Here is a 24,505-nt window from a genome sequence, read left to right as displayed (position 1 = left end):
ATTAAAGAGCCAGGACTGTGCATTTATAGCATGGAAGGTATTGGACCATGTATGAGTGAAACTACTCACTCTCTTCTTCCTCTCTGTGCTCATAACGATCCACTTCCCATGGGTATTTGTCAGACCAGCTTTCTTCTCCCCAGAAAGTCTGACCCATCCCACCCACCTTCTCAGGTTTCAGTTGCTGTACTGTTCCTGTGGACACAGCAACGTATAATTACTCTCCTGAATTGTGTGTTCCTTATAGCAGGTTTGACAAATGGCAACACTGAAGTTTAACTTGGGTATCTTTCCAGTCGCCCCTCTTAAATTTCTCTGCTCTCCTCGTCCTTCCTGATCCATTGCATTTCAGGACCTTCAAAGCGTTGCAGCTCTCCTCTCTTCCAAAGTACTTCTTCTAGGAGAGGTTCCTGTCCTGTCTCCTTGAGCCCTTAGCCCAGGCTGAGCTGGCTCCGCAGCCTGCCATCCTCGGATGATACATCCGTAGAATATATTCTGGCATCCCAGTCTGAAGCTGACGAGGCAAAGACCTTGCTCTTGAGGAGCCCGTTGTCTGGTGGAGCAGTTCCTCCCCCAGGGGGTGATCTAAGGTGGCTCTGTTTTCAGGAAGTTACCGAACGTAATGTTCTAAGACTGGCTGCACCAGAATCACTAGGTTGCTGTTTATTTTTTTTAGTTTGCCATACAGATTTCTTTTTTATTAATTTATTGGGGTGACAGTTGTTAGTAAAATTACATAGATTTCAGGTGTACAATTCTGTATTACATCATCTATAAATCCCATTGTGTGTTCACCACCCAGAGTCAGTTCTCCTTCCATCACCATATATTTTATTAGGTTGCTGTTTAAAATGCGGGTTGCTGTGTCCCACCCAGACCTATTAAATTAGACTGTTCTAATGGACGGACCCTAGGGTATGCATTTTTAATTTGATTCTTTCACACCTTCACTGCAACCAATGGCTAAGACTGAAAACCTGGGCCAGTCTCACCAGAGCGCAAGTGGGGTGTAAGGAGCGGGGGTTGTCTGTACTTACGTACGAGGGCCTTGGCTGGGTCAGGCAAGAGCAGTCGGTTGGAGAGCTTCACACTAGTCCTGATGGGGCCTCATAACCAGCCCCATAGGGCAAGCTCCACAGTCACCCTCTTCGGCCATCCTAGCTCCTGATAAACAGGCCTGGGCCCAAAGTGTGTCTACAGGTTGTCCTGGCCCTGAGCCCCTGTGCAAGTTGCAAAGAGGACTTCTGGGCTTCGGTCCCACACCCCAACACAGGCGCCCGGGATCCTACTGATCCTGCCCCCAGATTGAGGGCTAAAGGGGAAAATAAGTAAGGAGCCTATTCATTCAACCACACTTTCCCATAACAGAACAAAGGCATGGTGGAGGGTTGTGTTATATATGGGAACTTGGTGCTTTCAGCTCAGCTTTGCTGTGGACCTAAAACTGCTCTCAAAGTCTACATAGAAATATGTGTACACGTACACAGAGGGGATGCTGCCTTCTGGAGATAAGAAACAGTATGACGGAGCCAGATAATTCGGATGGAGCGTGTAGCACGTGTAGAATGATGGTTTGGTAAACCTGGGACTCACAGGACCTTTAGTATGTAAGTGACACCTGTGGGTTGGCCACTTTCCTATATTTTTGTCATTTTATCCTCAACACAATCATAGCAGCATTGTCCCTTGTTTCACAGACTAGAGACTTGAGGTTCAAAAGGAGTGACTTGCTCAGGGTCACCTAGGAACGGGTGCGTGGTGTAGCCAAAAGTCACACTCGCGTCCCCCGACCTTATGCCCCGGCTCTCCTCCCTTCTTCACAGCTCTCTCACTTGATCTCACAGGCAGGGATCTTTCAAAGGGGCAAGTGCTGGCCTCACCTAAAAATAGCTTTCGTTTATCAAGCACTTAGTCGGCCACACTCTGCTAAGCACTTTACACAGATTACTTCTTAATCCTCACAACAAGCCTATGGTTATTATCTCCATTTTTTAGATGAGGAAACACCTAAGAGAGAGTGGGATGTGTTTGCAAGTCACACAGAGTTGGTGACAGAGCCAAAGTGAGGCCTGGTAGCGTCTCCAGAGCACAGATAAACCTTCCACTGCCACCAGGGGGAGGTGGACAGAATGGGGATACACCCTGTAAAGGTCGAGTTGACAAAACTGACTCACTGAATGTGGGAGCAGAGAGAGAGAGAGAGAGTGAAAGGTGTGCCTGTGGATCAGCTAATCCTGGGGCCCCTTTCTCTGGACCTGAGCACCCGTTGGATGAGCTGGAGAGCAGGAGTCGAGATGTCACCCAATCCTCCCAACACAAGCCACAGGCCCCCTGTGGACGGTGTGCGAGTGGGGGACATGGGGAAGCTATTTGAAGCTCAAGCTCCCAACTCCCTCCCTGGTGTTGGGTGAGGGATGTCATCTCACTCCCAAGATAACAGGGCCACCTCAGCCCTCCTCCTGTGGCTATTCTGGGCTGCTGTCTGATCCCCCTGTCTTCCCCGAGCCCCTGCTTTAGCTCTTTTGCTGGGAGTAGCTGGGTGGGGGAAAGGCCAGCCCAATTACATAACCCGGTGGCAGGGACCCCTGGAGAGGCTGGAGAGCAGGTGCTCAGTCCCTCCCTCACCACCAACTGTGAAAACCTGCCCCTGGAGCCCAGCGTGGGGTGGCCCAGCATGGAGGCAGCCACAGCACTGCAGGTGGCATCGGGACCCGCACTGAAGGTGAAAGAAGTCGGCCCAGGCGATGCTGAAGAACCCCAGACTTCGCCTCGACAGGGGGCCGGGAGCCCCATTCCCCAGCTCCTGTCCCCTGTAGAAGGTGACTGTGGGGGTGGGGAGCTGGGTGGAGGGAATTGGGAGGATAGCTGCACTGGACCGCTCGTCCGGAGGCTGGTGCAGAGCTGCGAGGTTTCGAGGTTTCGTGGGTGGGTTCTGAGGGTGCAGGAGTACTGCTGGGGGCCCCACTCCGTTCCTGGGTGGAGCTCTCCTTGCTGCTCAAGTGTCTCTGCTGGGTTTTTGCTTTTTAGCTAAGAATTCAGTAAATGGTGTTTGGGGCACTTTACAGTAAAAATGACCTGTTTCTATTTTTACCTTTAAGAAATGTCTGTCACAGGGAGTAGGAGGACCTGCCACTCAGAAAGGGACTGAGGCTTCTAGAGCAGGAGAAGAGGGAAACGAGCGCTTATAGCCACTGGGCGGCGAGAGTGAAGTCCATGACCCTCTGTCTCTCGCTCGGCAGGGCCGTGGGTCCAGAGCCCACCCAACACCCCCCTGGCTCCCGTGGGAAATCCCCACCTCAGTGTGAGTTCCACGGAAGCAGAGTCCTTCTGGGAGACGCATTTGGCTTCCCCTCCCTGGTGGTCCCTGTTTGCCCCTCGGCAAAGAGACATTTTGGAGCTAGGAAGTGGCGGGTGCCCCTTCCAGCCCCAGCTTTCCCCACCAGCAGCCCTGCCGCCCAACCCCAGCTGCCCCTGGCTGAGACTTCGGTAGCCGACAGCTCTGTGACACTTGCCTGGGGTGTCCCCCATGCGCCTGGTTCAGCCAACCAGAAGTGGAATGAGAAATAGAGAACACGTTTCTTAAAATCCTTGGCTCAGCAGTGATTCTGATCATTTCTACTCATGTATCATTGGTCAGACAGCAAGGGGAGCAGCTCCGTCTCAGAGAGAAATATACTATGGAAGAGATCATGTAAAGTTTGGTGGGCAATTATCCACTGAGGTGGTGATGAGAGTGGGATGCTGGAAATTCAAATTATAGGGGGCTTGTGGTTATTGGTCTAGAGAATGGCCAAGGAACCAGGGTGAAACAGGGCAGGACAAAATCACCGAAGGAGTGGCAGGAACAGACGTGAGACCCTGCAGGGATTGGAAGGACAGCTATTGAAATCACTGGGAATCGTGACTAGAGCAGTATTGGAAAGAGCGACAGGGAGCCAGGGCTAAAGCCATCAGCATGAGGGGAAGACCACAGGGGAGGGGTGACAAGTCTTCTCCTCAGAGAACTGTTGTCTATTTCTATGTCCTCTGATTTTCCCTGAACTTAGTTTCATGGTCTGCAAGGAGATGACACTTTTGTCCTTCACAAGGTGCTCCCAAGGTCACTACACTCCTTTCTCATCCCACTTCTCCAGACAGGTTTCTGATAAGCCCAAGGCCACAACCGAGACATCTGTTAATGTCTAAGAAATGCTGGTGCGTTTTGGATCCCTGGAAATCTCTGGTTATGTTTGAAAGCCACAGCTCACCTTGTGCGTTCATCTTCTTCTGGTAACCGTCCACTGACACGCTTATACTGTCTCACACACACACATACACACTCTACACATGTACACACACATACACTCTCTCACATACACTCACACACACGCCTGAGTATTCACACCCCCTTTCACTCTTTAAATGTATCCATCTTGTTTCTTCAGTCTCAAGGCTGTAATTAAAACACATCAATTTGACCTCCAGCCCTTAGGGAACTGCAAAGTCTTGAGCCATGTGAAAGGAAATTATGAGAGGACAATTTTTCCCATGAGCATAGAATAAGAAAATGGGCATAAACTTCAGCAGAATTAAATAGGATAGAACTACGAGGAATTTTCTAATTAAGAGGAGTCGAGATCTGTGTCGAGACTACTTTAAGTCTCCTTCTCTACTAATATCTAAGAAAGACGTAGACAACATCCTGTCTGAGAGAAACATAGCGCTAAGAGGGACACAGCTCGGAAGCCAGTGGCCCTCAAAGGACTTTCCCAAGACTCTATAAAGGGAGAAAACCAAACTGTGGCTGTCTCAAACCTAGTCTTAGAAAATCTAGGTTCTGCTTTCGGGCTCTAGGCTTTGGTTCACACCCTTTCTGGCATCTGAGGAGGAGAAAGCCATGCTGCTCCAAGGTCAGTACAATTAGCACCTCGCTGGACTATGGAGGTGTGAAAAGAGATGCCCCAAATGAGCCTTCCTAGTACCAGTCTCAGCAAAGGGTCAGATTGCTCTTGTTTGCTGGGCAGACAAGAAGACCTGGGTTGCGCTGGGGAAGGGCTTGCTGCTGCCCAGGCACCTGGAGCTGTCAAACACTTCTGCCACCTCCCGCACTTTGTCAGCTGCTTTAGTCTTAAGCCCATCCTCTGCCCTCCCACCCGGGTCTGGGAGCCTGCTGAAAGCCTTATCCTCACCTACTTAATTCTCAGAACATTCCAGTAACTGAAGTTTGTCCCCCATTGATTCATCATGTCAGGGAATCCACTTATAAGCAAAGAACTGGGCCAGGAGCCCTCCAGGGAGGAGGAAACCGCCATCCTAGCTGTCGGCCTTTCTTCACTGTCTCTCTGCCCCCACGTGAGGCCCCTGCATCTCAGAGCTGCTCATGCTTCTCCGAATCCCCCTATTGTAACTTATGTTCCACATAAAATACCCCCATTATAGCATATGTTCCTATTTCTTTAATTTTTCTCTTTAGTTCAGGTAAAACAATGCTAACATTTTCCAAGATATTTCTGTAAGAAACAAAAGAAACACTAAGTGGGAACAAATATATACCTCAGCGTGCACCAAGCTACAGAAGCCCATTTCCTGCCTGAGGTCTAAGCAGAGCAGGGCTCAGTTGGGACATCTTCCAGGCATTACCACCTGGGCTCTTTCCCTCACCTTAACCTTTTTAATTTTTTTTTTTGGAGGGGGGAAGGGGAACAGGACTTTTTTTATTGGGGAACAGTGTGCACTTCCAGGACTTTTCCAAGTCAAGTTGTTGTCCTTTCAATCTTAGTTGTGGATGGCGCAGCTCAGCTGCAGGTCCAGCTGCCATTGCTAGTTGCGGGGGACACAACCCATCATCCCTTGCTGGAGTTGAGGAGTCGAACCAGCAACCTTGTGGTTGAGAGGACGCGCTCCAGCCAACTGAGCCACCTGGCCACCCAGGAGCTGAGCATCAGCTCATTGACTTCATTCTAGTTTTGGAGGGTGCAGCTCGCTGGCCCATGTGGGAATCGAACCCTGTTGCCCAGAGTTCACGCTCTAACCAACTGAGCCACCTGTCCGTCCCACCTTTTCAATTCTTGAGGGTGTCCCTCTGCTTCCCCCTCTTTGCCGCCTCCCTCCAGGGCAAGGTCACGGTTAGAGCGCTGACTGTGGTGCCCAGTCCCAGGTGGACACCGGAGGACAGGTGAGTGGACAAATACGCCATGCTCGGAGAATGGGTCCCTCAGACACACATTCCTAGATGGGAGGCAGGAGTCGTGGTAGCAGCACAACCTCACAACCAGCCAGGACACCTTAGCAAACCTGTTTCCTCTCTCAGCCCTTTCCGTCCACTCCTCTCCTTGTGCTAGGTGCTCATCAAGGCCCTTCATAGCTCAGATATTCTGTAGGCAGAGCAAGGGACTGCAGAACCCGGCTTCTCTCCAGCCCTCTGCCCAGCAAGTGTGAAGGGCGATTCCCTCACCCAACAGTGGGGAACCAAGCCCAACAAGATGAGGCTTTGACCCTCCTTTTCAATTGCTGCTCTCTTTTTTCAGAAAACTCTTAAGTCATATCCGCCTGTTCTCAACTCCTTGGTGGCTTGCCAAGATGGCCCCAGGAGAGGAACACATCACACAAACACTTCTTCTGTTCTTCATGCCCCGCCCCCTCCCAAACCGCCAAAGTCAAACGGAGGGCAAGCAGAGCAGGGTCACTCAGCTGCCTGGGGCTCCGTGGCTGTAGTGCTCCTACTAAGGCAGCCAGGCCACAAAGGCAGGACGGGCCTCAGTGCACTGGACGCCCCGTATCCCTTAGTTCCTGCTTTTGTCAGGGCAGCAGTGAGGTCCAGCCTAAGACAGCACAACCCAGGTGAAAACATAAGCCACACAGCAGAAAGGGAAGCTAGATAAATGGACAGCATGCACTGAATATGGGGGTTTATATTCATTTACAAAGACCAAGTGGTCTCGAGATCATAATGGGGTGGGAATTGTGGGAGTGAAGTTCCTGGTCTCCAAACAATGGTCTACAATTTGAGGTATAGGAAGAACATAGCAAAACCTCCGTTTATTGTATTTTAAATCTCACCATTCAAAATTTTGCATTATGTAATGCATACATTTAAACAGTTCAATTTATAAATAAACATACATATGCTGGGGTGAATGCTCAGGAAAGTATTTACAGGGAAATGAATATTATCAAAAAGTTTGGAATCCACTATCAAGCAGTTGTGCTCTTTTCTGCAGTTGTGTGCTGGCGTGGAGTTTTTCCAGCTGCTAGGAATGAACTGGGGGGAGGCCGGGGCTTTGGTGGGAACTGAGGCACCGTCACATTCCTTAAGACAACAGCAGCAGGGGACTGTCTCTGCCTGAGAAAGGAGGCGACAGAAGACCCAATAAAGCTAGAAAATGGTGTCAGTCTTAGCCAGGCCCCCGAGGGAACCCCGGTGAGATGTTTGCACTTTCTCAGCCAAGGCAGCCTGAGGCCGAGGAGAGAAATGACTCCTGGTCATTCTCCAAACCTCACTCAGCACTTTCCTGAGCATCTCCTGTCTTTATCCTGGAAGCCAATAAACAAGATCTAATCTCTCTTCTCACTGAACACACCTGGGAGACCAAGGGGAAGTGAGCAGTGGAGCATTTCATCTTTCCCAGATTCTGGTTGCAAAAGTGATCCTCCACAAACTGGGAGAATACTCCACAGGCACCGAGCAGGGCAGCCATGCAGAGGAAGGGACCTAGACGCCCGCTCCCTCTGCAATGATATCCGTGCTGTCCTAGTGGGTCCAGGCTGTTGACTCTGCCTGTGGAAGGGAAAGCTTTCTCCTTGAGTCTGGCACCAAACTGGGGGAGCAGGGCTGATACTTGGAGGTCAGGATTACCGTGTTTCCCTGAAAATAAGACCTAGCTGGACAATCAGCTCTAATGTGTCTTTTGGAGCGAAAATTAATATAAGACCCGGTCTCATTTTACTATAATATAAGACCGGGTCTTGAATAGAATAGGATAGAATAGAATAGAATAGAATAGAATAGAATAGAATAGAATAGAATAGAATAGAATAGAATAGAATAGAATAGAATAGAATAGAATAGAATACCGGGTCTTATATTAATTTTTGCTCCAGAAGACTATTAGAGCTGATTGTCCGATTAGGTCTTATTTTCGGGGAAACACAGTAACATTGAAAGTGGCCCTGATAAAAGGAGAGTTGTTAAGGACAAATGTAGAAAATGGGTGGAAAGACAACCCACACCGACTGGACTGGCCTGTGCACCAACAGAAAAAAAGAAATCTCAGTTAACGGAAAGTTGGGAGCTGAGAGTTACAAATTAAAAGACGTGTCAGACTCACACTCTAGTGCTCTTCCTGCCAAGACTTTAATGCTCTTGAGAATCCTTTGCCAGTTGCTCATCCCTAAATCCCAGCAAGACAATGGGAGCGATCTTCCCATTCCCACGAGAGGACTTCACTTGCTGAGTGATGCCGGGCTCACTTGCCCAAGGAGGATAGCTGAATGCAGTGCCCACTCCCTCTGAGTGTTACTCTTCCCTCCACAGGAGGCTCACCACCGTTCTCTCTCTTTCCACCACTCAGAGCACCCGAAGATCTGTCTGCCTCGGGCCCTGCGGCAGACCTATATCCGGAAGGTTGGAGACACTGTGAAACTACTAATCCCATTCCAGGTGACCGTGTCAGCCCCATGCTGGGTCTATGGCTGGGAACAGGACAGGGTTTGATTTGGAAACAGATACCAAGAGTCCCGCTAGCAGTGGGGCAGTCGTCCTGGCCTTGAATGGAGAGAGCCATGTCACCAGAAGTGTGGGGCCAAATGGGCCTTCCAGCTATACTCCTGAGGGTGGGTCGGGTCAGGGCCCATTTGATGACGTAAGGCTAATCCATGCCCTTCAGTCAGCAGAGGTCTGGGAGCTCTCAGTGGGAGGGCCCTCCAGAGTTTGGGCAGCTATTGTTAGTCCCAGCTGCCCTGGGTATCCATGACCTAAATTCCCAGCGAGTGGGAAACCCAAAGCCATCCCCCTTTTCCCATGATCCTTCGGCTATTGCTAAAAGACAAAGTCCCCTGGGAGAGTCCATCGACCTCTAACTCAAGGAATTTGCAGCTGCAAGCCAAGTAAGTCACCATGTGGAACTGGGGGGAAGGGACTGCTCACAGCTCATCCCTATTTCTCAGGGCAAACCCAAACCTCAAGCCACCTGGACACATAATGGCGGTGCCTTGGATGCCAGTCGTGTCAGCGTGCGGAACGGGGAGCGGGACTCAATCCTCTTCATCCGAGAAGCCCAGCGGGCTGATTCCGGTCACTACCAGCTCAGAGTGCAGCTGGGTGGCCTGGAGGCCACTGCCACCATTGACATCTTGGTGATCGGTATGGTGTGGGAAGTAGAAGATGGAGAGGTCCTCAGGGGCTCCCTCTCCAGGCTGAGAAGGAGCCATGGCAGAGAGCCGGGGAGGCTCGGGTGCCTCCCCCACACTGAGCGTGGGACACAGTGGTGTGTGAAGGGAGGGTGGCTGAGCAGAGAAGGGGCAGGGGACACTGCTGGGGTGATTTCCACCCATGTGAGTTGTACCATGCCCACTGTTGCGCTTGACCCTTTCAGAGAGGCCAGGCCCTCCTCAGAGTATCAAGTTGGTGGATGTTTGGGGTTCCAATGCTATCGTGGAGTGGACACCTCCCCGAGATACGGGCAATGCGGCACTCCTGGGATACATGCTGCAGAAGGCTGACACAAAATATGGGGTGAGGCCCAGCTAGGAGGGAGGGAGGGAAGCATAGCACATTCTAGAATGGAGCTCTGGGAGCTCCACGTGGTGGGCTGAGGTGGACTGAGTTCACAAAGCAGGTGTCTCATTCACGGCATCTTCTTGGGACCCCGAAGCTGTGGTTCACGGTGCTGGAGCGTTATCACCACACCAGCTGCACGGTCTCTGGTCTCATCGTGGGCAACTCCTATGCGTTTCGAGTCTTTGCTGAGAACCAATGTGGGCTCAGTGAGACAGCCCCCATCACTGCCGACCTTGCCCACATCCAGAAAGCAGGTAAGGCATGGAGACCCTGAACTGGGAAGAGCTAAGGATAAAGAGTTGAAGAGGGATGGGATCTCAGACACCACAGTGTGGCCCTTCCTGGTCCCCTCAGCTACTGTTTATAAGACCACGGGGTTTGCCCAGCGAGATTTCTCTGAAGCTCCAAAGTTCACCCAGCCTCTGGCAGACTGCACTACAGTCACCGGCTATGACACCCAGCTCTACTGCTGTGTCCGCGCCTTTCCCAAGGTGAGCAGGGAGGTCTCGGGGCTGGCTGCGCCATGCTGCTTCCTGCTCCTGCTCTAACCTTAGCTATGGTGAAGAGCGTTCTAACCAAAACGTTTGTTCCCGTCACCATCATCTGCCTCTTCCACTGCAGGTTATGTAGAAATAGCCAGGGCACTTGGAGTCCAAGACAGGCTGATGTGTATAATGTTCCCAGTTTTCCTTTTAGTGTCTGCTCCTCATATATGCAGATGTCTTGCTCTGACTGGCTGGCAATTGGGCATGAGCTTCAAAGCTGTCTCTCTGGCAGGGGTGATGGAGTGCCCTTGGTTTCTCCTTACTCACCCCACTCCCCACCAGCACCACCACCACCAGGCGTCATTTGGTCAGGGCTACACACATACAAGCTGCCTAGAGTTGAGCCTTTAGCCACAACCCTTAACACTCTAGCCACTGTATTCCACACATGGCATAAAATGCCACTAACAACCTTTACCAAGTACCTTTTGTGTATGAGTCCTGGACCAAACTACGTAGGGATAACATCTCAGAAAGAGAGTATCAATAATCCCATTTTAGAAACTACTTTCTAACCAGAGGGGACAGGACTGGCTTTCCAAGCAACAGTGGGACTAGCATAGGATTGGTTCAGCAATGTACATACAGAGAAGATGAGATCCTGACGCCCAGGGCCTTGGATCCATGACGGGGCTGCTTGAGCAAGGTGGAATAGAAGTGACTGCCTTTCTTCTGATCAGAAATACATACTTGATGAACGAAACAAGGTTTCAGGTGCTCTTTTCAACCAACAGAAGGAGCATGGGGGCTGTTGAAGGTACTGGAAGTGGAACCCCTTCCCAAATATAAGGGATGGAGGCCATTATCTCTTCTAGATCCATCTGTTTTTAAAGCACCCTACTCCTGCTTCTCTGACCGGTGTGTCCCCAAACCTGTCACTGGCAAAGAGTCTCAGAGACTAAGCATGAAAATGACAATTGGTTCTTAACCACCCCTGCTGCCCCCTCATCTTTATCTTCCAGCCAAAGATCATTTGGCTGAAGAACAAGATGGATATCCAGGGCAACCCCAAGTACAGAGCCCTCACATGCCTGGGAATCTGCTCGCTAGAAATTCACAAGCCTGGTCCCTTTGATGGGGGCATCTATACCTGCAAGGCGGTTAACACCCTGGGAGAGGCCTCGGTGGACTGTCGGGTGGATGTGAAAGGTAAGGGCAGGATCTATGCCTCAGGGGACAGTCATCTCCTGTCTCCCAAAGGGGGGAAGCAGGGGCAGAGACACAAGCCTACATGGAGAAGGGCTTGGTTTGCTTCCCCTTTTAGGCCTTCTCATCTCTGTCACCATCAGGATGTATTTGAGGAGCCATTTTTCTTATCCACTGTCTCATTTTTTTCCACTGTTAATTCTGTAATATAGGAAGAATAGCTATTTCCATTTTGCAAAGGAGACACATGAAGCACAGAAGGTGATTGGTTTACCCAAGATTTCTAGTGTTGGTTAAGTGAGGAGCTGGCACTATGGTGGAAAGAGCCCAAGTCTCCTCACCAGGTGTTTTTTCTTGAAACTATACAGTCTTCTTCTTAGTCAGTCCAGGAAACCTGCAGCTGTTTGTTTGAACCTGCAGCTTTTAGACAAACCAGAGGACTTTCCCCTTTGGTTTGTGAAAAGAAAATATTGCACATCTTCTCTACTTCTTTTAAAGTATTCATTCCTTTATCCATTCCTGTCACCTTGTTAGATCACTGCATTTTAGCACATTGTTTTTATAATTGTCTATCTACTGATCTGTTTCCCCAGGAAAGTATGAGCACCGTGAGGGCAGGGACAGTTTTATTCACCTGTGTTGCCCCAGTATTGAGCCTAGTTTCTGACACAACAGGCACTCTCTAAGTGTGTGGAGCATGAATCAGGAATAAATGGGTCATTACCTGCCCTATTATTCCCTATGCCCAGACACACCCCTTGTTAGCACCACGGACTCCCAAAAAATCAGAGAAGTATACCCCTCCTCAGTACTCCAAAGGAAGGTTTCCCAGAGATTTCTGAGATATTAACATTGAGAAATGTCGGGATTCTTGCAGCTCCTGAATGAGGCTCTCTAAGAGGCATGGGCAACTCTGAAGAAGGTAAGGAAAGAGAAGCAGGGTGTCTGAGTGGAGTGTTTGATGTTTACGGCTAGTGTTGTTGAGATAGATGTGTATTCCTGTATTCCTGACCCTTCCAACCATATGCATTCACTGGTGACAACTTTTCTTTTATCCATTTTTTAAAAAAATGTAAGTTAATAGTCTCATCCCCATGGAGTGAACTTACCACAGATGAAGTCTATTTTTGTCACATCTTCTACCTGTCTTTACTCCTCAAGTTCATGACAGGAATTAAACCTAATGGTCCTCTGAAGAAGAGTGATAGCATCTAATTGGAAGGGGTTTCTGTGGGAGGGAGGGAGGCCGGTGCTATAAGAAAAGATGTCAAGGGAACCATCAAGAGTGGAGGACGGGTGAGAGTCACCACCACTACACGGCAGCAGCGTGGAAAAGGGGACAGGAAGCTGCTCTTGTCAATTAAGTGTTTCTACCTCAATATCGTAAGCATGGTGAGAAACAGATTTATTGCCTGTTTTTTAACTTTGAAGGTTATGGATTCCTTCCCCTCCAAGAAAAGAAAACCATCATGATCATTACATGTCAATAATAATTGAACATTTGGGTACGCGGTTCCAAGCAGCACATTACTGGCAAAGGGCAACCCAAATCATTGTTTAGACTTTGACAGCACTTTCAGAGTCTAAATCATTCATAGTAGAAATCTTGTGTACAAACTGATGAGTCGGGTGAAAAGCAGCTCGTGAGAGAATTAAAGAGGACTGTTTCCCAATGTCTCCTCTGACTTACAGCTCCTAGCTGATAAAAATTGAGAATGCATTCAATCCCAGAAGCCATTTATTTCAGCCTACCATTGCTAAACAGCAAATGAAAACCCTAAGGGATGCATTAAAAGTACAGGCTTCTCAGGAGAGCGGTCTCTGCCCGTTGGCTTGCAAAGACTGTCCTCTCACCATCCCCTCAGCTCCCCATCAGGATGATGTTGGGTTAATGGTAGCCTTGTTAGTGTTAATTGTCCTTTCACCTCTCTCCCAGCTGCTGCCCAGCAATGAAGCCAGGTAAGTAGAGAATTCATAGCACAGAACCCAGGGACCATGAAGAGGGGATGCCTCGGCACATTGGATATGCTCTGGCTGTTTGCTGTTAGGGCCACAGTAAATTCTTTCTTTTCTGTGCCTCCAGGAAGCCTGACTGCGATGAGATTGAGCTCCAGCACAGCGTCTGGTTTGGACTGGTCTAAATAAATGTGTGGATTCTCAGTGCATAAGTGTCCATCTGTTTGAGCTTTTCCATATGGGAAAGCCATTTAGGAAGTTGGAATTCTTTAGCCAGACTCTATGGAATCTCAGAACCCTCAGACTCCTCTTTCTCTTTCCATATCTACATTCTCTTCCACAAAGGTTTCTAACAGTGTCTTGTCCCTAGATAGTCATTACAGAGCTGAGTTCAACTCTATACAGTGTGAGGTGTTGAAAGACGCTGAAGACGGCTTGCTCTCTTCCTCTCTGGGCTTGCCAGTAAAAGTTGGGTAACAGGATGCACAGCCATCACAGAGATCAGACAGCAAGACACACATATATATATACATAGCTAATTAAGGACAGACCCCCTAAGTCTTGAGGGCTGGGAGATACTGAAGAAATTGGAGCAGTCTCATTAAGCCCTCAAGAAAGAATTAAGGTGAGGTGCCCTTGCTTACGTTTGTTTTCATTCTTAAACAAATAAGATACTGAAGGTATTCTGTGATGGAATCTGCAAAAGATAGCAACAATTCCTCCCATCCTAGTATGGGTGGGCATGGTACTCTTCCCATCAAGAGTTGGGGTCTATTTCTCCTCCTCTTGAATTGGAGCTGATCATGTGACCTGCTTTGACCAAAAGAATGTAGGGGAGGTGATGCTGGGCCAGTTCTGGGCTTAAACCTTAAGAGGTGAGGTAGTTTCTGCTTTTGCTTCTGGAAGTCAGCTCCCATGTAAAGAATCTCAGGACAGATTACTGAATTATGAGAGGCCACATTATAGAGGACAACCAGGTATCCCAGCTGACAGCCAACACCACAGCTCTAGCTATTTGTGGCCACCTTGGACCCTTCATCTATGCCTTATCTACTCCTTGTGGAGGGAAGACAAGTTGTCTCTGAAGAACCCTGCCCAAATTGTAAAATTATGAGCAGATAAATGGTTGCTGTGGTTTCACTGAATATCAGGGTGGTGTGTCACATGGTAATATATAACTGAAACAGCCCTCTATGCATCAGTCATTGAACTAAGTGCTTTGTCTCTTGTGATCTTCATTTTACAAATGAGTAAGTTTAGCCTTATAAATAGCTCCAAATATGCAGCTGGTAAGTAGCAGAGCTAGGATTTGAACCAGGTCTGTTTGACCTCAAGCATTCCCTATTTCCTCTCATCTCTTTTGCTCAGTGACCTCCACTGTAAGTAGATATGGGCTTAAGAATGAAAAGATTTCCAGGATCCAGTAAATATTAGGCAAGATTTTGAGGAGGAAGGGGATGTGTTTGGGCTGAGAAGAGTGTAAAAGGCTTTTTTGTTCAGACTATTTTAAGGTCTATTTTACGTTGAGGAAAATGAGCATGTTTTCTAGCCTTTCTCAACTGGAGTTCTATGAGAATTAAGACCCAATGTCCCAAGGCATCCACTGCGTGTCATAAATTAACTTCTTCCTATGCATCTAGAATGTTACTAGTTATGTACCATCCTTGGGTAACCTGAGAAAACAGTCACACAAATCATTTGTAGGGTCTAATGCACTTAAACCCTGCTGAGAATGTTGAGGGGTTGCAGCAGAGTCCAGAGCCAACCAGTCAGGTACAGGGCAGCCACGAGGCCTCCCTCTAGCAGTACTCAGTCATTTTTTACATTTGACCCCTCACTTTATCTATGAAGTGAGGATTATGACCGTCAGTTTCATGGTTCGGATGATAATTATGACTATCAAGTACTCTCAGCTATGATGCCCTATGCATCAGTGAGACCTCTGGCCTCAGCCCCCAGCTCCATGCCTCTGCTATTTGTTGAAGTACTCAATGACTATCCCTTAAAGTTCACATATGCTCAACCTTCATGGTGAAGGAACAAAATCTTCTGCATTCAAGAAGACCTGCACTGGAATCTTAATTTTTTTGATTTATGTATTTATCACTTTGGAGTACCTTCTGAACTAAGGCCTACCATGTGCCTGGGCGGGAGTATAATTCATTATAATTTCTTCATTAATTCACTTATTTATTATTTATCCAAAATCTTAAACACGTGTTCATACATATCATTTTGGGGTTGAGCTCCAGGGGACAAATATTTCCAGGTTAGTGGCCTTACGCTAAGTGAAGAATTCTTGTACCTGAAATCTGTATTTTTCTTTGTTGTCATTTGGAAGAGAAAGTAGTTCTGCTTTTTTTTTTTTTCCTGGTACTGCAACAGTTTTCCAAATCATAATTTGGCGATGGAAAAATGCAGATAAATTACCTTAGGAGAAACTAACTTCCAATTTGCCAAAACTGCTTCCCCCAATTACCTGAATACGGGTGAAGAAGTGCAGTTTCCCCACTCAAGCTGTTCCTAGGGAAAGAAAGAATGCAGTTAACTAACAACTTCTTTCCCCCAGATCTCCACTTTGCCACTATTTGCCTGGAGAGGGAAGATACTGGCTCTGGTTTTCCCACCTCCATAGATCCTGAATCCTACAGGCAACTGAAATTTCACCTTCACTAGCAATCCTATGGAAAAAGAGGCAGTCCTCTTGTCTCAGCTCTTTCTCACATAAGCTTGCAAGTTCTGAGTCTCCCCACCCTTTCCCTTATCACCCCATTACATTTCAAGGCTCCTTTGCTTCTGGTGGCGTTTATTACAGTAATATCTCACTCCTGCCAACCTCACTACCTCAACTTCATAGCAGCTAAAAACAAGGAAGTAAACAAGAAAGCCTATAAATGGCCCACAAATACTGGAGATTAGCGCTCAGGCTCTTTGTTTACAGGACAGCTCTTCAGCCCATTTGTAGGACCTTTTTGATTTAATTTTTAGAACATTTCTGAACTCTGTTAACTGGTGACCCAGCCTATTCACAGGCAACACTTGGAAACAACAGAAAGGAAATCCCTAATAAGTGGGCTTAAGTGTTTTATAAACACAGCTTTGAGTTTAGAGAAGTAGCAAGTTACAAACACACCCTCAAAAGCCCCTGACCTGCAGGGTATAAAACTTGATATTCGTAATTATCATCCAACCATGAAACTGATGGTCACGATCCTCGCTTCATAGATAAAGCAAGGGTCAAATATAAAAATTGACTTGGGGCGGCCAGATGGCTCAGTTGGTTAGAGCACAGGTTCTCAACAACAAGGTTGCGCGTTCAATTCCCACATGGGATGGTGGGCTGCGCCCCTACAACTAAGATTGAAAAAGGCGTCTGGACTTGGAGCTGAGCTGCGCCCTCCACAACTAGATTGAAGGACAATGACTTGGAGGTGATGGCCCCGGAGAAACACACTGTTCCCCAATATTCCCCAATAAAATTTTTTTTAATTTAAAATAAATGCAAATTGATTTAAGCTTGCGCCACTTGTAAACGGAGGGGTCACGGTTGAATTTGAACCCCAATCTCCCTGTCTGAATCGCCCTGTCTAAAAAGACCGTTGTTTTCTTTACACCTTGGCTGCCTAAGGGTCTGAACGTTCTCTCCTAAAAAGCCATGGAAAAGGTACTTCCTAGAGAACCTCGATATACCTAACGTATCAGTGTTTAGATACTTCCGTAGCTTGGAAAAATCGCCACTGAGGAAATCTAGCAAACGCGGCGCTTGCATGTGGAGTGAGCCAAAGAAAACGAATTTTCTCAGTCAGAGCGTTAGCTTTTGGGCCGTCGGCCGCGAAAGGCATCAGGTGATCATGCCGGTCCCTGGGGCTACAAACCCCGGCTCCGCCTAGCAGTTCCGGGAGGGAGAGAAGAAGAAGGGATGACAGGGAGCGAAACCCACACTCATTGGCCAGCAAAGGCCTCCCGGGCACGCGCGCGCGCTCGCGACCTCCCCGCTTCAGCCCTTGGGTTGGAGTCTTTCTTGGAATGGCTTGCGCTCCAAACGGCCCCACCGGCGGACTTCCGGCCAGCGGCCCGCCGCCGCCCCGCCCCCTGGGGGCGGGGGATGCTGGGATCCACCAATCACTGTGCACATGTGGTAGGAGTGGGTGGGCCGGAGAGATTCGAAAGGAGCCCCGCCCCCTCGGAGCTGATTCCCGGGACTGAGTTGTGCGAAGAAAGCACAGTTCACGGGAGGTGAGTCGGGGGGCGGAAAGTGAAAACTGAGGTTGAGCTGGAGGTGTGGCGGGGCGGTGGTGCTGCGGGGAGTGGAAAGGTGGCTTGGGGAGAGGAAGAACCCGGAGGATGGTGGCAGGGAGGAAAATAGAGCGCGCAGACCGCCCCCAGTGAGGAGGCCGGGTCGCCTGGGGGACGGGAGGGCAATCTGCGGAGAGGGGTAGGAGTGCACGGGGAGCTCTCCGCACCTTCCCGGGAGGTAACGGTAGTAACAGGGGCAGGTGCTGCTCCTGGGAAGCTTGCTTTATTTCCAGCATGACTCCCAACCCCCTGGCTTGCACCCTAGCTGAGAGCCTTGGGTAGGATGGAGATCTGAGGGAAGTACGTTTTCTCTCCAGTTCAGATCTAAGCTGACTCCTACCCCTGCTGGCTGGAACATGGGAGATTTGCAGGAAGGTAAGGAAGCCCTGCAGGGAAGATTGAGGCCCTGTGATGGAGAGCCACGTTAGGGACACAAGGCTGGCATTCCTTCTTAACTCCCCTACAGATGTGAAGTTTATAGTGGATGAGACCTTGGACTTTGGAGGGCTGTCACCATCTGACAGGTACCAGCCTCTTTATCCTACTTACTTTCCTCCACCGATGCCTCTGTCTCTAGCCCCTTACTGGTGAATTTTTGGTCTCAAACCTGGGTCTCAAGGCTGGATGTGCTGGGGCTGCTGGGTGGCTGGTTCTCTTGGGCCTCTATGACACTACTACTGGGAGAAGGAAGAAGCTGGAATGAGATTGCAGGGTGTTAAGAAAGAGGGTAAGTGGATTTGCTGCATCTCCATCCTGGCATAATTTCCAATGTCAGTAAATGCTAAAGGCCTGTCAGGCCTCACGGAACCCGGTCTCTCAAACCTAGAGGCCAGATCTCACAGCCAACATGGGCGTCAGAGTTTGGGGTTGTGTCTCTGGCTCTGCGTGGTTTTGCCCAGTCTCTCTTGTACAGTCTCCTGTTCTCTTCCATGTGGGCACAGTGCCTGGTTTGTTTTCTGTCTCAGTCGTGAGGAGGAAGAGGTAGCAGTGTTGGTGACGTCAGAGAAACGCCCCCGACGCGGCCTCTCCCACCGAAGTGACCCAAATGCGGTGGCCCCCACCCCCCAGGGTCTGAGGTTCAGCTTAGGCCGCCTCAGCCCAGAGAAGCTGGAGGAGATTCTCGATGAGGCCAACAGGCTGGCAGCGCAGCTGGAACAGTGTGCCCTGCAGGAGCCGGAGAGTACAGGCGCGGGCTCCGCGCCTCGAAGGGTGAAGCCCAGCCCTCGGCGGGAGACCTTTGTGCTGAAGGACAGTCCTGTCCGAGACCTGCTGCCCACTGTGAGCTCTTTGGCTCGGAGCACCCCCTCCCCAAGCAGCCTGCCACCCCGACTGCGGAGCAGCGAGAAGAAGGGGTCAGTCAGGGCTTTTCGGGCAACCTCTGGAAAGAGGCCCTCCAGCGTGAAAAGGGTGAGTTTGGAGGGTCTGGGCTGGATGTGTGCCCCCAGACATAGTGTGTGACTTGGTACAACCATGAAGTAGTTTCCTTGTTTGTAAAATGGGGATAGTAAAATTCTACCTCGTAGAATTATTGGAATTACACGAAATCCCATAAGCCATGCACTTACCACTGTGTGCATAGCCCTCTAATGTCTGTAATAAGCTCTCAGTAAACGGTACTAGTGATGATGATGGTGTCGGCAGCTAACTTCTGCCGTTCCTTACTGGGATCTAGGCAACCCTCCACCTCTATCCCTTAACCAGCCAGCAGAACAGATTCTTTTTCCATTCTAGTCCCTTTTTTTTTTTTTCGTGTCTCTTTTTCTGTTTCAGGAGTCGCCCACTTGCAATCTGTTCCCCACATCCAAAAGCCCAGCCTCTTCTCCTCTTTCCCGATCAACTCCTCCAATCCGGGGAAAAGCTGGGCCCAATGGGAGAGCAACAGCAAGTGAGAAGACCTGGGCAGCAAAGCTGTGGGTGAGTGGCAGTAGGGAGGCTGTGGAACTTAGCCTAAAATTCCTCTGTTCCTCTGCACCAGGCCCGCCTACCCCCGTGGTCAGACCAGTCTTGGCCCCACAGCCTTCTACCAGCAACTCTCAGCGCCCGTCTCGGCCACAGGGAGCAGCTGCTAAACCTTCCAGTCGACTGCCTGCTCCCTCGGCCATCCCCAGGCCTGCCAGTCGGGTGCCACTCACCAGCCGGAGTATACCACCCAGCAAAGGTGCCCTCGCTCCAGATTCTCTGTCAACTCGGAAAGGACTTCCAAGACCAAGCACCACAGGGCACAGAGGTGAGGAAGAATGGACCATAAGGGTAAGAAGTCAGGAGGAAGAATACCTACTCTTGCCCAGGTAGATCGTACCTCCCAGAGATGGTAACAATGACCACTTTCTCCATCTTCATTACAGCTCTATTTGAAGATGGCCAGACTGAGTTAAGGAGAGAATTTGGGCCTGGGCCAAGAGTTTTGAGTCTTGGTTTTCAAATACCGTGGGTGGGAGGAAAGGCAGTAATCCCAAACTCTGCCTTCATCCAGTGTTTCTTTTTGGAAGGTCCCGTGAACTTGCTGCTAACTCATTTCTTTTGCTAACTCCCGTCAAGTTCCTGTTTCCCAGCGACCAAATCTTTCTGTCACTGGTACCACTCGCAGTAATCTGCAGCCCCCCAGGAAAGTTGCAGTTGCAGGACCTACCAGGTAAGACTGGGCGAGATGCTATCTCTTTCTCCACTGTCGTCTGGGCTTCTGAGCTGTTATGTACAAGTCGTAGATCAGTCCTGATTCCTGCGTGGCAAGCTGGGGACAAGGAGGGGAGCCTGGAGGGTCGGGGGTGTCCCATGTCTTCCTACCCTGAGAATTTGAACTCAGCCGGGTAACATATGGGCTTGAGGAAGAAGAACAATAAAGCAGTTCGTCCTGTCTCTCTAGGTAAATAGATCAGGACAGCAAGCAAGGATTCAGTAGCAGACACTACAGTCACTGCCTGGACTCACTCTCCTCGGCCTCCCGAGCCCCTCTCGTTGGAGGCAGTTCCTCACTTCAGCAGATTCTGGCCCAGGGGCAGGAGGAAGAGATGCCACCTGGGCCGGTGCCCCAGTAGTAGAGACCATGAGAGATGGGGTGGATTGGGGTTGAACTGGAGGGGGTTGAAAGAAGACCAGGGAAAAGAAGTTGCCTCCCAGCAATGAGATTCACAAACAGGAAATAAGAAATGCGGAAGAGTGGGTTGTCCTCATCTACCCCCACTCTTATGTTCAGCCCCTGAGTTTGATCTTCTTCCCAGGCAGTGGTTCCCTGGACATTTACATGTGAATGACCTCTAGATAACCTCCCTGCTCTCCTCCTGAATTACCTCCTCTACTGAACTCCATCCAGCCTGTCTGGAAAGGCAGAGGCAGCCACTTGGCTTCCAAACTTTTTCCCTGTGAATCCGGACTTTTAAACAGGCCAGTTTATGATAAGCTTACTCTGTTGGCTTGCATTTTTCTAAAATAAAATAAATGTATTTTTATATTCTCTGTATATGTGAAAGAGAATCCTCTCTAATTTCTAACAGATTGGGAATAAATACCTATGTAATTCCAATGAGGGAGCCAGGAAGGGCTTCCCAGGCAGGGCCTAGATAGGGCCACCTAATCAAGCTGTGACGACCCCCCTTTTTGACATTAGATAGGAACAGGCTGTCTTTTCCCAGGATTTGTATGTTATTAAAAGGTCCAGATCAAATTAAGTATAGCTTGCTTCACAATATGTGAGGCTATTAAGCCATGGTCTATATATTATTTATATGCTAAAGTTGGGTGTCCTTTCGTGACAAGAGAATGGATCTTCCTAGGAACTCCTCAGCATCTTGTCTGCTGTGCTTGTGGGGGGAAGGGACCTTTTGTTGGGTACTCTGGTATTCCGCTTCGCTGGTTGCCTCAGGTAGAAGGTATCGGGAAAGCCTCTCACGTTCTACCTCACTTCACTGGCGTCGTGGGTGCTCTCCTCTTGTTTCCCCTAATAGACTTGAGGGGCAGCCCCAGGATTTATGATCCCCTGCAATGTCTAGTGTTGTGATTTGTATGTGGCAGAGAATTTCATTCATTTATGGAAAAAATATGTGAGTGCAAGATGAGTGTTTGTTGAATGAACAACAAAGACTCATTTAAGAGATTGAACTAAGGGTCTCCCTTTTCCCACAGCCTTTGACTCTTGCAACCAGAACAAACTCAATTCCTTGTGAGTTTTGAGAGAATGTTACTCTTTGAAGGCCAGGCCAGGACTCAAGGAAGCCAGCCGGCAGCTGGGCAAAGAGTGGAGTGCCAGCTGGTGCCACCCCCCACTCTTATATGCCCATAAGCACCCAACTTATGCACTGAAGTGCCTCCCTCTGTTCCCAGGCCAGGGGCCTGTCACTGTTTTCTTCTCCTTTTTCTGGCTGATCTTCAAGTTCATTTCATACATTCACCTATGTCACAGTGACAGCTGCCTACACATTCTCCTTTCTCTTCAGCCTCTTGCAGCAACTCCTGCAGCCTCTGGGATTCCAAGAATTGAGTTAGGGGAGAGGGTGTGGAGACACATTGAGTATTTGGCTTTGGAGCAATTTGGTAGAGGCAAGATCACCTCAGGTGTGTTTCCCAGCTGCGTCCCACACTAGTGAGTAGGGCCTGTTGGTGACTTCCCGCTCTGACAGAAGCACTGGAAGGTGCGCAAGCGAGGCACACACTTAGGTGTGGCCAGCAAATGGCAGGCGTGGCCTGCGTGTGGGCCAGGCCCTGGCAGGTCCGGTCGTTAGAAGCAAAAGGAGCAGCAGACCCATGTGCTGTCGCCACCTGGTGGCCGGAGAGGACAAGACGTCCCTCTGGCCCTCCATCAGTCTTGAGTTTTGTACCCACCCCCAGCCCCATCCCGCTCCAAACCTGCTTGAGCAACATGCAGTAGGCAGAGCCAACTAGGGAGGAGGCCTGCCGGCCACAGCAGCCCTTGTTCAGCTACTTGCTTATTTCCCTTTGGTCTGGCTTTCTATTTTTTTCTTTATGCACTCCACCCCTGCCCCCAACCAGTAGCAACAAAGAGGGAAGCCAACATTCACTGGCCTCTTTCTATGCACTATGAACTGTTCTAAGTGCTTTACATGTGTTAACTCATTTAATTCTCATAAAAGCTCAATTAGGCGGATGCTATTATCATCCTCATTTTACAGGCAAAGAAACTAAGGCCAAGAGAGAGGAAGTCAATCTAGTTCCCAGGTCTGTGTTCTTAGTCACTACCCTCTGTTGCCCCAAGGTTAACTCCCTATCTAGTTTATTGAACAGAACTTGGAAATAGAAGTAATTCCCCAAACTTGGGAATAGAAGTAATGTTGCAGGGCACACAGTTGACTAGGTTATGAGTAGCTGCTTCATTTCTAATGGGGAGAAAAAAACTGTTGGGGGTATCGGTCGAGGGGCTAGCTCACCAGCCACTTGCTATCTGAGTCCCATGACCTCTGGGCCCTTCCTGCTGTGGTTTTCCAGGGGCCAGGCCTCCTTCCCTCTGGAAGGACAGGACACCAAACAGGAGTACATGTTGACACTGCTCAACCCGCACAGAACTAGTTTATTCAGTAGTATGGGAAAATGAAACAAAAAACAAAAAACACAAAACCCTACCATATTTACAATCACAATCAAACTGTACAATCTGACGGTTAGTATCAAGTTAGCATCCAGCATCTTTGTATTTTTTTTAAGTCAAGTCATCAGTAGTAAAAACCAGTTAAATTTTTAACCCTTTGCAGGAATTGCTGAGGGGAGAGGTCGGGGAGGATCCATGGCAGGAAAACCAGAAATCAGCCTTACAAATGAGAAACGGGAGCATGTTTTCTGCCCCAATCCTTTTTTTCTAGCCACCTGTTCCAGAGGAAAGTCTGTGACAAGTCTGGAATACATGCTTAGCATAAATGGTGACTCAAATGGATAGCAATTGGCAAAACCGAGGGGAGGGGAGAGGCGGGGAGATGACAGTCTGTAGCAAGGGGAAGGGCCTCAGCTCCCCAGGCCAGGACTGCTGGGTACACACCCCACCTGTAACAGCCACATCACACCCCCTGGGACTGGACACAAACCCATCCCAACACAAAAGGCAAATAAATAAAATATATATATTAACTCTCTCTTCGCAGGGAGCTGGGAGTCGGGGGAGAAAGAGGAACAGGACCTGGTCCTTTGAAGAAGAGAGCCAATTCCCGGAAGGGGTTAAAAATAGAACGTCTCAGTGGCCACAGCAAGTCAGACAGAGTGGGGTTTATCTGATCTTGGGGGGATGGGTGAGGGGACCCCAGAACCCAGACTTGAGACCTGTGCTTGGAGCAACTGAGTCAGCACTGTATTTCCTCTTCCTGTCCGCCCTACCCACACAACAGTAAAGAAGCGCAACTTAACATGACTGGCCTTCCCCACGTGCGGGTCGGGCAGGGAAATGAAGCACTTTTGGGTCAGCAAACTGAGCAAACACCTGGGCTGCAGCATGTCGCAGTCCAGGGAGAGGAGAGGGGCTGGGGTGGCCCGGCCGCCGCCCAGGGGCACGGGTTCCCCTCAAAATGTGTTCATGCAGCATTTGGGGGTCTGGGGGCTCTGAGTCCTTCTGCCCCCTCTCCAAACAGGGCTTTTTCAGTTCCTGGGAGGGTGGCACAGGCAGGGTGAGGAGCACACTCTGCCCTGACACCCCTGCCATACTGAGGCCCGCCGGGTACAGCCTGCAGGGCTCGCCGCCCTGGGTGTGTGTGGCTTTGTCCTTTCCTTTTGGTGATGGCAAATGAGGGGCAGGCCCCCCAAGAGTCCCTCTCCTCCCAGAGGCACAGCAGATGGGAAACTGAGGAGAGGCTGGGGAGCATCCTGGGAGGTC

The 24,505-nt window shown here is 49.5% G+C and overlaps 2 protein-coding genes across 15 annotated transcripts; both read left to right on the top strand.

The window, feature by feature from the left end:
* The first annotated feature begins 2,464 nt into the window (after positions 1-2,464).
* Positions 2,465-13,616, top strand: MYBPHL (myosin binding protein H like). Of its 3 annotated transcripts, XR_002137269.2 has the most exons (10): positions 2,465-2,819; positions 8,550-8,638; positions 9,145-9,340; positions 9,573-9,712; positions 9,852-10,011; positions 10,112-10,248; positions 11,265-11,451; positions 12,326-12,370; positions 13,385-13,407; positions 13,532-13,616. XR_002137269.2 is itself a non-coding variant. In XM_074318934.1 (9 exons), the coding sequence occupies exons 1-8, from the start codon at positions 2,675-2,677 to the stop codon at positions 12,334-12,336; spliced, it is 1,065 nt and encodes a 354-aa protein (XP_074175035.1). In that variant the 5' UTR covers positions 2,465-2,674; the 3' UTR covers positions 12,337-12,370; positions 13,385-13,495. The 3 variants fall into 3 exon arrangements, 2 of the variants coding, with proteins under 2 accessions (XP_074175035.1, XP_019586070.2); XM_074318934.1 differs by lacking the exon at positions 13,532-13,616 and having other exon boundaries at positions 13,385-13,495; XM_019730511.2 differs by lacking the exon at positions 13,385-13,407 and having other exon boundaries at positions 2,466-2,819.
* A 3,884-nt stretch (positions 13,617-17,500) lies between these two features.
* On the top strand, positions 17,501-24,046 carry PSRC1 (proline and serine rich coiled-coil 1). 12 transcript variants are annotated; one of them, XM_074319108.1, is made up of 8 exons: positions 17,501-17,640; positions 18,023-18,075; positions 18,167-18,224; positions 18,642-19,107; positions 19,471-19,585; positions 19,676-19,950; positions 20,239-20,332; positions 20,564-20,707. In XM_074319108.1, the coding sequence occupies exons 1-8, from the start codon at positions 17,510-17,512 to the stop codon at positions 20,569-20,571; spliced, it is 1,200 nt and encodes a 399-aa protein (XP_074175209.1). In that variant the 5' UTR covers positions 17,501-17,509; the 3' UTR covers positions 20,572-20,707. The 12 variants fall into 12 exon arrangements, with proteins under 12 accessions (XP_074175209.1, XP_074175207.1, XP_074175214.1 ...); XM_074319106.1 differs by lacking the exon at positions 20,564-20,707 and adding an exon at positions 23,784-24,046 and having other exon boundaries at positions 17,506-17,640; XM_074319113.1 differs by having other exon boundaries at positions 17,524-17,640; positions 18,018-18,075; positions 18,666-19,107; positions 19,676-19,927; positions 20,564-21,157.
* The last annotated feature ends 459 nt before the right edge of the window (positions 24,047-24,505 follow it).

This window comes from Rhinolophus sinicus, linkage group LG14 (genome assembly GCF_036562045.2).
Source record: "Rhinolophus sinicus isolate RSC01 linkage group LG14, ASM3656204v1, whole genome shotgun sequence".
Taxonomy (NCBI): domain Eukaryota; kingdom Metazoa; phylum Chordata; class Mammalia; order Chiroptera; family Rhinolophidae; genus Rhinolophus; species Rhinolophus sinicus.
The sequence above is the reverse complement of the archived record's forward strand: the minus strand, read 5'-3'. Positions and strand labels throughout refer to the sequence as shown.